The sequence below is a fragment of the Pelodiscus sinensis genome, chromosome 1 (genome assembly GCF_052426305.1).
Source record: "Pelodiscus sinensis isolate ZL-2025 chromosome 1, ASM5242630v1, whole genome shotgun sequence".
Classification (NCBI taxonomy): Eukaryota; Metazoa; Chordata; order Testudines; family Trionychidae; genus Pelodiscus; species Pelodiscus sinensis.
The window spans coordinates 313,468,556-313,481,744 of NC_143052.1; the positions used below are offsets into that span (position 1 = coordinate 313,468,556).

At 40.6% G+C, this 13,189-nt stretch overlaps 1 protein-coding gene across 4 annotated transcripts in view; it reads right to left on the reverse strand.

Annotated features, from left to right (window-relative positions):
• Nucleotides 1–1,947: 1,947 nt before the first annotated feature.
• Nucleotides 1,948–13,189, reverse strand: part of SKA3 (spindle and kinetochore associated complex subunit 3) — a 32,995-nt gene continuing 21,753 nt past the window's right edge. For all 4 annotated transcript variants that reach the window (XM_089775599.1, XM_089775596.1, XM_089775597.1 and 1 more), the window contains 6 exons: nucleotides 11,976–12,396; nucleotides 8,982–9,085; nucleotides 7,661–7,839; nucleotides 7,200–7,409; nucleotides 6,915–7,033; nucleotides 1,948–2,656 (listed from right to left, as the gene is read on the reverse strand). In XM_089775599.1, coding sequence (XP_089631725.1) covers nucleotides 2,650–2,656; nucleotides 6,915–7,033; nucleotides 7,200–7,409; nucleotides 7,661–7,839; nucleotides 8,982–9,085; nucleotides 11,976–12,396 — 1,040 coding nt within the window. In that variant the 3' untranslated portion in view covers nucleotides 1,948–2,649. The remainder of the gene's footprint in view (nucleotides 2,657–6,914; nucleotides 7,034–7,199; nucleotides 7,410–7,660; nucleotides 7,840–8,981; nucleotides 9,086–11,975; nucleotides 12,397–13,189) is intronic.

The following is a 13,189-nucleotide window of genomic DNA, read 5'->3' on the forward strand; positions in this document are numbered from 1 at the left end:
TAGAGGAGCTGATTCTTGGTTGCTGAGCAACGAAGATAGTGGAATCAACTCAAGCAGGAACCAGAGTGGCTGAGAAGAGGAAGAGCAGCAAAAGGGATTGAAACACAGGCAGAACAGGAGAAGATAATAGAAAACACAGGGCTAAATCCAGAAAGAGGCTTCCTGTATTGGGCACCCAAGCTCCCTATACAAAGCATTAGGAGAATCAATCATTTAAGAACAGGATCCACAGAAGCCCACAGAGTGGGGAGTTACCTAAGCTAGCCTTTAGGAAAACAAGTTACAAAACAACTGTCTTTTTTTAGATGAATTGCTCATCTCCATTCCATTGCAGATGTATATGCTTGCTGTATGCACAGAACTGGTTTTTCCCACAATGGTATCCATAGGAGACCAGCTTTGGCACCTCTGGAGTGGCATGCATATGTGCCAGTATAAAAGGCACTGCCAACTCCCCCTCCCTCAGTTCCTTCTTGCCAGAACTCTGACGGAGGGGATGGAGGGTGGGCTATGGAATGCATATAAGCAACACATCTCCAAGAATAGTTATGCAAGGATGCTTGCGTCCATTCCATTGTAGGTGACTCCCTAGCAGTACCATCGAAGGCGAGTAGACATTCATGAATGCCACGACTGCAACCCAGCTCTGCCAGATCTAGCATCTATCTTTGGCTTGTCAGGTGGTGGTTCAATGCATCATGAACATGTGTACCAAAGACCACGTTTTGGCCCTGGAGAGGTCCTGGATGGACACATGTCACAAAGGCAGCCAAAGACACCTGACCCTAGTCAAATGAGACTTTGCTATTGGTGAAGGAACAGCCTATGCCAACTAGTAACACGTATGGATGCAGGTGGTGATCCAATTTGAAATCCTGAGAGGACACCAGACAGTCCATCTTGTCAGCTATCGAGAAAAAAAAGTGGGGTCAATCTGCAGAAGGGTTTGGAACACTCCAAGTAGAAAGCCAGAGTGTACCTGACACCTGGAGCATAGATGTCAACCTCTCTTCATTAGTTGTATGAGACTTGACAGCACACGAGAAGGAAGATATCTTAGTTGATATGGAAGCATCTTTGGTAGGAAGGTTGGATGGGGCTGCAGCTGGAGATTGTCCTTGTAGAATACTGTGTATGAGGGTGAGGGCTTTAATTCTGGAGACATGTCTTACCAAGGTAATAGCTACAGGGAATGTCACCTTCCAGACAAATGGTAAAGGAAACAGGACTTAAGCTGTTTTTTACTATTGCTTTGCCTGCTTGTAATCTCTCAAGCCCCATGATTGACAAGGCTGCTGGAAATAAGAACTATTTGGGAGGACAGTGTTGGAATTCTGGCTGATAACTATCATCCAACAGTCACTTTGGATGAATCAAAAGCCATGTGATTAGGACTGATCTTTTCAAGAATTCATTACAAATTCAGCATTTCATAACTACCTTTCACATAAATATATCTACAGTGCATCAAATCTTCTACACCTCTTTTTACAAAATGGTTTGCAGTACAGTTCTCTTTTCATCTTGATTTTCTTCTCCCTAAAGGGAGAACCCATCTCTTAGTTTATGCGCATAGCAATTCCTTATTTAGAAGCTGTTTATGTAACACTATTTATTACTCTTTCTAGTTTTCCAGTCACGGGAGTAGCTTTCAGCTTCCTGGTTATAGACAATAAAACATGTATTTTAATAAAATGTTAACTTAAATTTGGTGCTCTTCACAAGATGGATAATGTAAGTGAAAGATTTCATTTGAGGCAGCATATTGAAATTTCAATTTAGTGTATTATTCAAATCACTCTTCTCTTTGGTGTACAGTACTGCACATACAGGTAAGCAGACAAATAGTCATGAGACATACATCACCAGTTCTGAATTAACCAAGTGATTATTCCCCAAAGGTCTTTGTAGCACATAATCACTAACAAAAAATGTAGCACACATATATTTTGACAGTATTTCATTTTAATACCAGGTTTAGTACAAATTATTAATTAAAATGATTTTACTCCAAGTCCTATATATATATATATGAAGTCCTTTCTCTTTCCACTTTCAAGATTGTAGCTAGTGCCATGGAGATGTATTTTGTTGAAGAAAGGCAAAGTTATGACAATGTATCTTTTTTTTTCCATGAGCGTTTTGCACAATTAGTTCTTTGGGACCCGAGGAAAGTTGTTAGAAATTGAGATAGCGATATGTATTATATAATGTCTTTTTTCCATTGTTTTCTATTTCATCCAACATTTTAAGCTCTGTAAGAATCACAACATCCAAGAATGTGAATCAAAATCCAGAACCATATCTAAGCTCACTCTCAATCATTTCATTTGATAGATTCAGAATATCCTCTGCAAATATATCCAGAACAAAACTTCATAGTGTCTTCAACAAAGGAAACTAAGTTGTAATTTCAAACAAAGCCTTCAAAAGAGCCATTTCTTTGTAAATCTTGCTTGATAGAAAAAGTCCAGCTAAATTAAAGCTTTATTCCATCTAATACCAGTGATATGGCTGATGGCAATTTCAAACATACCAGCTGAAGTAGGCCAGTAGGCCAGAGTGTTCTCCGTTTCGTTCAGGGCTCTCACGAATACCATGGTATGACGGCCTTAACTCTGAAGAGGACTTGTCTTTCTCAACAATACCCTAAAATCTGTAGCAAATTCAAGTTTAATATCAGAGTAAGTAACATGCACAATGAAGAACACTGAAGCAGAGGAATATCATCCTGTGAGAGATTCATAGTAAGTCAAGTTATTTGTCACAAATAATTTATCCTTTTCCTGATCAATCTGAAGAGGATTTTTACTAATTTATGCAGAACTGCTCAAATATATTGGGCAAACATGTTTCAAAATATGGATTGCTCACAAGCTAGTTGTTGTAGAATTCAAAAGATAATAGTTGGGCTGTGTAGCTGATCATTTAAGTTAGTGGTTCTTAACCAGGGGTCTGGGTTCACCTGAAGGAGCTGCAAGCAGTTTTCAGGGGATCTGCCAAGAAGGGCAGTGTTAGATTTGTTGGGGCCCAGGGCAAAAAGCCAAAACCTCACCAGGTGGGGATGAAGCCCAGGGCCCTGAGCCCTGCCACATTGGGACTGAAGCTTGAAAAATTTACCACATAGCCACCCAGAAAGATATGGAACCCCAGGCAATTGCCTGCTCCCCCTAACAGCCCTCTCTGCCTGTCATATGCACAGAAAAAAAAACAGTTGTGGTACAGCTGGGCCACAATATCATATTGGGGGGGGGGGAGGAAAGATTCAGAAAGAAAAAGTTTGAGAACCTCTGTTTTAAGTCAAAGATTGAGGTTTCTTTTGCCTGATTTTAATGATCCAACCATGAATAGAACAAGGTCAGAAGAAACCACTACGGCTTTGTTTCTCAGGGAGTGGGCAAAGAGCCCTTAAAGAAAACAAAGCTAGAGAGTTTTATTACATTAATTTTTTTCCTGTTCTCTTTTATACAAGAATTAGCTTTGATTAAGTCCCTGGACTGCACATTTAAAGGATACTTGGAGCGTTCTTGATTAAGAAAGGCGTAAGTATTTCTGGACTACTTACTGTCTCCATTATCAATTTTCCCAGACAAAGTAATTTTATGTGCAATATATACATACATGCTATTTAGGAAGGGTTCAGTAATCTGTCCTGTGTCTTCTTTAAGGGCTTCTTTAACAGCAGCTTAGACAAACACCTTTCAGGGATGGTCTAGATCAGGGATGTGCAATAACTTTTGGTGGGAAGCCACTCCAAGATTTTGGAAAGTGTCAAGGGCCACACTTTTCTGTGGAGATGCAGGGGCTAGGATAGAGGTTGGGTGCAGAAGGGCACACAAGCTAAGGGACTGGGGTGCAGGAGATGGTGTTAGGTCAGAGGGAGTTTGGGTGAAGGAGGGGGGGTTGTGACCTGGGTCAGAGGATTGGGGTGTAGGGTCAGGGAGGGATATGGGCACAAGAGAGGATTTAGCCTGGGGGAGAGGCTCTAGAAGGGGATGGAAACTCCAGTAGCCCTTCAGCACCCCCAAGGCAGGTTGTACTCTCTGCCTGTTGCAGCCCCAGACCACTTGAAACTGCAGACTGTTCCCACCCTGTGGCTCTCAGGGGTGGGGGGAGAAGAGAGAGAAAGGGCTTGCATTGCCATCATCCCAGAGGCCAATCTCTCAGCTCCTATTAGCTTCTTGTGTCCAGCTAATATAGGAGCGGAGGATTGGGTTGGGGGCGGGGAGATCACACAAAGCCATTCCCTTGCCTGTAGAGCAGAGAGCTGCACGGACTACACTTTAAACCACAGCAGCTGTGTGCCTGAGGGTCCCAGCAGGGTGGTCCGTGGGTCGGACCCAGTGGTTTGGCAGGCTGGATTGAGCCCCCGGGACGTATTTTGCCCAGCCCTGACCTAGATAATACTTAGCACTATCATGAATGCAGGAGACTAGACTAGATGACCTCTTGCATTCTCTTCTAGTCCTGAAACAAAAGACAGGACTATGTAGCATTTTAAAGACTAACAAGATGGTTTATTAGGTGATGAGCTTTCGTGGACCAGACTCACTTCCTCAGATCAAATTGTGGAAGAAAATTGGTACGACCATACATACCAAAGGATACAATCAAAAAAAATGAACACACATGAAAAGGACAAATCAAATTTCAGAACAGAAGAGGAATGAGGGGGGGGGGGAGGTAAATGTCTGTGAGCTAATGATATTAGAGGTGATAATTGGGGAAGCTATCTTTGTAATGGGTAAGGTAATTAGCGTCCTTGTTAAGACATAGGTGTAAAGTGTCAAATTTAAGCATGAATGACAGTTCAGAGTAATTACATTACCCATTAGAAAGATAGCTTCCCCAATTATCACCTCTAATATTAGCTCACAGACATTTACCTCCCCCCCTCATTTCTGTTCTGAAATTTGATTTGTCCTTTTCATGTGTGTTCATTTTTTTGATTGTATCCTTTGGGATATATGGTCGTGCCAATTTTCTTCCACAATTTGATCTGAAGAAGTGGGTCTGGCCCACAAAAGCTCACCACCTAATAAACCATCTTGTTAGTCCTGTTTTTTGATTCAGCTAGACCAGACTAACATGGCTACATATCTATTACAGGCAGTCCCCGGGTTACGTACAAGATAGGGACTGTAGGTTTGTTCTTAAGTTGAATCTGTATGTAAGTCGGAACTGGCATCCAGATTCAGCTGCTGCTGAAACTGATCAGTTTCAACAGCGGCTGAATCTGGACACCAGTTCCACTTACATACAGATTCAACTTAAGAACCCCAGGCGTCCCCAAGTCAGCTGCTGCTGAAACTGATCAGCAGCTGATTCCAGGAAGCCCAGGGCAGAGCAACTCTGCCTCGGGCTTCCTGTAGTCAGCCGCTGGTCAGTTTCAGCAGCGGCTGACTTGGGGACGCCTGGGGAAGAGCAGCTCGGGTGCTGCTGGGTTGGTCCAGTAGTGCGGCCGCTCCTCGGTGCTACTGGACCAACCCAGCAGCACCCCAGCTGCTCTGCCTCAGGCGTACTGATTCAGCCACTGCTGGAACTGATCAGCAGCGGCTGAATCAGGACGCCTGGGGCAGAGCAACTGGGGTGCTGCCGGGTTGGTCCAGTAGCGCCAAGGAGCGGTGCTGCGGGACCAACTGGCAGCGCCCCACCTGCTCTACCACAGGCCCCCGGCTTTGCTCCACGTCTCCCTGGTCTGCTGGGGGGGGGGGGGGGGGGACGCAGCTAGTGCCCCCCCCCCCCCCAGCAGACCAGGGAGATGCTGAGCAAAGCCACGGAGGACCCGGGCCGGACCCGCGGCGCTTCTAGATCAGCTGGAAGCGCCACAGGTCCGGCCGGGTCCTCAACGGTTTTGTTCAGCGTCTCCCTGGCCTGCAGACCAGGGAGACGCTGAGCAAAGCGGCGGAGGACCCGGGGCCGGATCCGCGGCCACTTCCAGATCAGCTGGAAGCGCCGCGGGTCCGGCCGGGTCCTCAGCAGCTTTGCTTAGCGTCTCCCTGGTCTGCTGGCTCCCCCAGCAGACCAGGGAGCAGCTTTTCTCGCCCCGGAGGAGGCGGGCAGCGGGACCAGGTGTCCCGCCGCTCCAGTCCTCCGGGGCGAGAAATCCCTGTTCGTAACTGCGGATCCAACATAAGTCGGATCCACGTAACTCGGGGACTGCCTGTATTCTTCTAGTCATATGATTCTATGCTTCTTTAATTGCTAGAATGCCACAGTGCTGGCCAGTTGGTATGGACATCTACTGTGTATTCCCCATCACTGATGTATATTTGCCAGATCACAACCCCTTCATTTTTGATAGTTCTACAATTGAACATGATAATTTTAAATTATCGGAATTTACTCAGCTTCATTTTTAATAAATAACCAATTGGTGGTACACAAATATATATTTGTATAAATGACAGACTAAGTAGAAAAAGAACCCTACAATAGTCACCATAAATACTACAGGCAGTCCCCGGGTTACAAGGATCCGAATTACGTCGGATCCCTACTTACAAACGGGGTGAGGCAACCCCGCACTAGCTGCTTCCCCCCAGCAGGCCAGGGAGACGCGAAGCGGCTTTTCTCAGCAGACACCTCAGCTTGAGAATAAAGGACTGAGGGAAGTGAGGTGTGGGAGAATAAAACTGAGCTCTGGAGAAATGTTCGGCTAGAGTTTCCCCTACATTATGTACCAGTTCCGACTTACATACAAATTCAACTTAAGAACAAACCTACAGTCCCTATCTTGTACGTAACCTGGGGACTGCCTGTATAGCGAATACTTCTCATTTATTCATACACAACAAAGAAGGTAGCTTTGGTAGCTAATCTGAGAGTAAGTATTAATTTCTAAATGAATATATGTTCTCCAAATACTTCCCTAAAAATTAAATCAATTCCATTTCTGAGGAATTCACTCTCACCTGTTCTCTTTGTTGCAATAATCTGGGATATTGCTTTCAAATGTTGTAGTAATTCTCGTTTTGGTCTCCTTTTTCATTAAGTTAGGTGTGTGTGTTTTTGGATTATACTTGCATAATATCTAAAATAAAACATTAAAGAGATTAAAGAGTAGTTTTCAAGGCAAGGATTCAGAGCATTACTATGGTTTATACATTTTCAACTGAAAGCAGCAAAGAATTTCCATTGTTTTGATAACAGAATGCAGCTTCCAGACACAAACACACATAAGAAGCAAGTAAAACAACCTGTAGAATGTCTTCTGGTATCTTCGTAATTTCCGGAGGTGGAGGAGTATTAAGAAGATTTTCATAGTCAGATATTTTTGGAGGAGATGGTCCTCCAAGGTGTTCAACAGACTTGTCAGAACTTATAATAGAAGGAGCACAATCTTCTATGCGTTGTTTATGTTTCACATCAATCGCTGGCAGTGACTCAACCTTGTTTCCCTTTAATGGCTGTATAAAAGATGATAAGTCAAACTTATAGTAACAGGTCTTCAACTAGTTTAGTTTTGTTAGACAAATGAAGTAATTAATAGCAGTCTAAAGTTGATGTTACAGAGGTTGATTCTACAATGATACACTTGTCCACAAAAGCAATGTGGGAAGGGAATACCATTACTGATTCATTTTAAACACTGTATCTATGTAATTTCTCACCTGTATCAGAATAAATATTGCTATTAAAATGATATTTAAGCACTTACATTAATTTCTGGTTTTAGCCAGCCTGTTTCAAAGTCTGGAAGAGTGGGTGTTACTGTATGACTAGAAGTATTTGATTCTTTCGTCTTTGGGGATTTGGGTAAGACGTCTTTTCTGGAAGGAATTTTCAAACCAGGGGTGCAGAACACAGGTATCAAAGGAGAAGCCATGCAATCAACAGCTGAAATAATAATAGAGATGAGTAATAATTTTACATGCTTGAAGAGACCGGGCATCTATGAGTTCAATTTCACAATTCAGTATTAAGAGACACTAGTAACAATTTTTGTGTATTTATACATCTCAAAACAGCATGAAATCATCATACTAAAGGTTGAAACTCTCTAGTCCAGCACTTTCTGGACTAGCAACATCTGTGATATGGCATGATTTTAGTTAACTGGATGTCCACTTATCATAGGCATGGCCAAGTTTCCTACTGTCCCGTAAAGTAGGTTTACGGGCACCAGCCCTGGCTGTCAGTGATCTGTGTTGTTGTTTAACTCTAAATGTAGTCCTAAATGTCTTTTAAGCCCCCAGTAGGGCTGTTGGTAAAGCTGCTAAACAATATTGACCTCCTACAATTAGGCAAATTCTCAGGTTTGGGACTGGTCAGGTTCCTAGGGTGCTGAACTAGAGAGGTAGCTGTAGCTAACCATTTTACCATTATAAAGACATATCTAATAAGATATTTAAGGTTACAAGCTTTAGTCCAGCTATGGAATATAATTACAAATGCTAGGTTCAAATCCATAGCAACATCCACATTCAAGAACCATTTCTTTTGCTTAAAACACATCTACATCATATTTCTGAACAAAGCTTTTACATAAATGTAAGTTAATTTTTTCCAAATTCTAAATACCTGAGTATATAATTTTGCTCTAGATCTTCATATACCTTCTGAAGTATCTCATTTTTATCTTTTAAGATACTGTACAGCTACTCTTGAACAAGTTCCAAAATCATAGTATCTGGTCAGCTTGTTCTAGTGCAACTTAATTTCTGTTTTTTTAAGCTTTTAAGAAATAATATTAAAATTACTGAAGCAAAAATTACGTTCTGAAGGTGAAAGTCACAAAACAACATTGGTTTCTGTGGATGATTGTGTTGGAGGGTAGAAGAGGAAGCAAATATTTATCTTTAAGTATGGATGCTAGAGTTATACATTGCCTAAACTACCTAGGTTTGTACCCTTTAAAAATTATTATCTGAACCCTTATAATGAAAAAAAAAGTATTGAGCCTGAATGGACAACGCAGAAAGTTTACTTCAGAATTAATGGAAAATTACATCTATTCACTCCAAATAATTAGAATTTACCATTCTTGCTAGGTGTTTTCATTGCTGGTCCAGGAGTACTCATGATTTCCCTGGATTCTGATGATGCCACACACATTTCATTATCATTATCTTCCTTAGGAAAACTAAAGATTGGGATTAAAATACACCAAAGGTGATATTAAGAAACCATGACTATGATCCCATGATTAAAGATATACTGTCAAAATATTAAACATTTATATAGCAGTAGCACAAAAAGAGGCCTGGTCAAGTGGGTCACAGTGTGCTAGGCAGTGTATACATGAACACACATTCTTTTCCGCTAAGAAATCTATGGTTCAAATGTTGCAATTCATAGTGTGCAAAAACAGCAAATCTATCGATGCCTTATTAATTGCCCAAGAGATCTGAAACCAAGTTATTTGGGAGGGAGGGGGAGAGGGAGAATTAAAAGTAGTTTCAGGTTGTCTTGTTCCACACTTGGTCTGATTTTAGAATCCATACTTCATTTTATTTTACATCATCTCTCCTTCTTGCCTGAAATCTATACTAAGGATGTAAAATAATCGGCTAATCGAATAGTCGATGCAATTTGCATTGACTAGTCGATAAGGGTGCCTACACCTTTCAAAGGTGAAAGCACTGCAGGGAGCTTGGGGCCAGCAGCTGACTCAAGCAGTCTCCCACTGGCCCCGTGCTCTCTGCAGTGTTTCAAAGCGGAAGCACTGCATGGAGCCTTGTGTCAGATCCCAGACTCCATGTGGCATTTCAAAGCGGCAGACCCTGGGCTCCATGCGGTGCTGCCACTTTGAAGCGCCGCTTGTTCTCCCCACCCGCTTGCAGCCTCTTTCTGAAAGAGTCTGTCTATACAACAGACTAGGAAGACTGGCAATAACAAAAAGGACAGAGGACAGAAAACTAGAGCCACTTTTCTATGGTCAGGGATTCCATAATTATCAATCAGGAATTCTTGATCCTGCCTCTGAAACATCACGTGCTGATATGACTTATCTGGTAGAGGAATTCTCATAACTATACCTGAAGTGGTGTTCCTGATTGTAAGTCCTTTTAAGGTTGTAGCCATGTCCAGCCCATATATATATATATATATATATATATATATATATATATATATATATATATATATATATATATATATATATATATATATATAAAAATGTTGCCAAAGTTACTCAGAAAACTAAGGAGAATTTTCCCCTTAAGACTTGAGAAATATTCATCAAGTTGTCTGAGTGATAAGTGGCTAAATAGTGTAATATAACCTAATAGCAGTTCCATGAAGACTGCAACCAGAGTTTTATTAAAAGACTCAGTTTCATATCCCTTACAGCTCTGCACAGGAAAAGTATCTGTAGCTAAAAAAATAGGGAAATACTTGAAATACACTAGAATTATTTTTAAGCAATCAGTCAAACCATTTTAAGTTATAGATGTTTAAAAATGACATTTAATAAATCTACCTTGTATCACTTTGGCTATACAGATCTTACTCTTAATATAAGTTATTCTCATTAAATTAATAAACTAAACTAATTAAATCTTAGTTAAAAGCATGCAAAGTCTTCCTGCATACTTTATGCAATCTAAACATGGCAAGAAAGAGTTCAGAAAAGAGAGTGCAAGAAGATTGTTATTCTGCAGGGCAAATGAAACAAATTAAGATAATTAAATTAGCACAACCCCCCACCCCAACAAAAACAAATACAGGATTACATTGCAGCTAGTAACTGCTTTTAAAAGTGCTAACTTTAAATAGTTTCAAATCAGTTCTGTAATGACTACTGCACAGGACAATATTTATTAATATCTGAAGGGTTGTGAAAGCCAAGGATTCCGCCATGCGGTACACACAAACTAGAAAATTTTAAATCTTTAAAAAGGTACAAAATTTGCAGGAAGACGCAATTTAATTAAGCGGTACCTGGCATAGCAAAGAGGTAAGGCATAAGACTGGCCAATTGGGTCAGATCAAAGGTCTGTTTAGCCCAGCATCCCATGTTCTGACAGAGGCCAATGTCAAATGGTCTACCTCCGTTACCCAGTCCCAGCTTCTGACAAACAGACACTAGGGACACCATCCCTACCCATCTGTGCTAATCGCCATTGATGGACCTATCCTCCATTAATTTATCTAGTCCTTTTTTGAATCCCATTAAAGTCCTGGTCTTCACAAGGGCTACGTCTACATTGGCCCCTTCTCCGGAAGAGGCATGTTAATTTCCAACTTCAGAATAGGGAAATCCACGGGGGATTTAAATATCCCCTGCGGGATTTAAATAAACATGGCCACCGCTTTTTTTCCGGCTTGGGGAAAAGCCGGAAAAAAGCGTCTAGACTGGCGCGATCCTCCGGAATAAAGCCCTTATTTGAAAGTATTTGAAAGTAGGAATAAGAGATCCTCTGGAAAAGGGCTTTATTCCGGAGGATCGTGCCATTCTAGACGCTTTTTTCCGGCTTTTCCCCATGTTTATTTAAATCCCGCGGGGGATATTTAAATCCCCCGCGGATTTCCCTATTCTGAAGTTGGAAATTAACATGCCTCTTCCGGAGAAGGGGCCAATGTAGACGTAGCCAAGGAGTTTCACAGGCTTGCTGTGTATTGTATGAAGAAATATGTCCTTTTGTTTGTTTTGAACCTGCTACCTAGTAATTCCACTTGGTGACCCCTAGTTCTTGTGTTATGGGAACAGGTAAATAATTTTTCTTTATTTTCTTTCTCCACTCCAGTCACGATTTTATAGCACTCTATTGTATCCTTCCTTAGTCATCTCTGTTTTAAGCTGAAAAGTCCTAATCTTATTAATCTATGCAAATATTACTATAGATACTATGTATATATTAACGGAGAGAGCTGGATATTAAAGGTTTTTTTTTTAAAAGCAACATTAAGAAAGCTGGAAATCTATGTGAAAGAAAGGATCACCTATAATCAGAAATAAGAAACTAGTACAATTGCAGAGGAATCTACTACTGAAAACATTGGATAGTTTGAAGTTAAAAACATCTGCTTACTTTTTTCTTGTCTGAACTTTTTTATTAATAAGTGCCATTGTATAGTCGTCATTCAAACACATAGTATGTTCACTGATGCCAAAGTGTTCAAGCTTTGGAGTTAAACAGTCATAATCATCCATCTTTAATGTACATTTTGGTGTTTTGGGAGTTTGTTTGGGAGTTGGAATTCTATTTTTTGAATCTTCTTTATGCATATTTATCTGGGATTGTACATCCATCACATCCCAAGTTCTGGAAAAAGCATACTGTGAAAGACCAAAATCTGAAAGCTGTGGATTACGTAGGGGATCCTTAGGCACTGCTGTTTTCCCAAAACAAGTAGGAAAGCTCAACATATCTTCCACTTTCTCTTGATCAGAATTAGCTTGGTCAGATACCTTAGATGCATGGTTATCTTCTTTTTCCTCCTCTTCCTCCACTGTTTATAAACAAAGGATACTTCAGAAATTTCAGAATACTAAAGAACTGTTTTATAGACTAAGAAAACAAGATTTATTTTGTAGTTCTAGACTTATTTTCATTTTATTCCTTAATCTCTACAATCAGACCTGTTGGCATAGTCCCCTGCTCTTGTACAGAAGTGCCATGCAGTCAATGGCTATGTTTGTAAAAGTGAAAATCCTGTGAAGGAACTCCTGGTGTACTTATTTCAAGAATATTTTAACTCTTCTACATAATCGCTAACATCTGAAAACTAGAAAAAGGAAATTAATATGTATCTACATATTGAGGGCTATGGAGAAGAGAGAACAGCAGTCATTTTTAAACAAAAAGGTAATGTATTTGAAAAATTAAATAAATATTTTCTTGATATTAGGTGCCGCCAATGGAAGCTACATGAAACCCTATAATGGAAAGGTGGTTAGAAACAGACGTTTTCTGAAATTTGGAGAACATTATTTGGAGAAATAAGAAAGATTATAGAAGAAAGCATAGCAACTCTTGAATGCCCCTGAGAAAAACAACACTGACAAAGAATTAATATAAAATCAGGAAAATGTGCCTAAGTCACTTTTTTTTAACAAAATCCAAGAGGGACCAAGAAGATCCTATCATAAAGGTAACCGAGTGCCCAAATCCTATAATGTTATGTTCAGAAATGAAGATATTCCAAGAAAACAACATTTGCAAATTCTCACAAATTGTAACACCTAAAAGAAAGCCATTCAATTGTTAGTAAGTAGGAGTAGGCTTGCAAGTGGTGACATTTT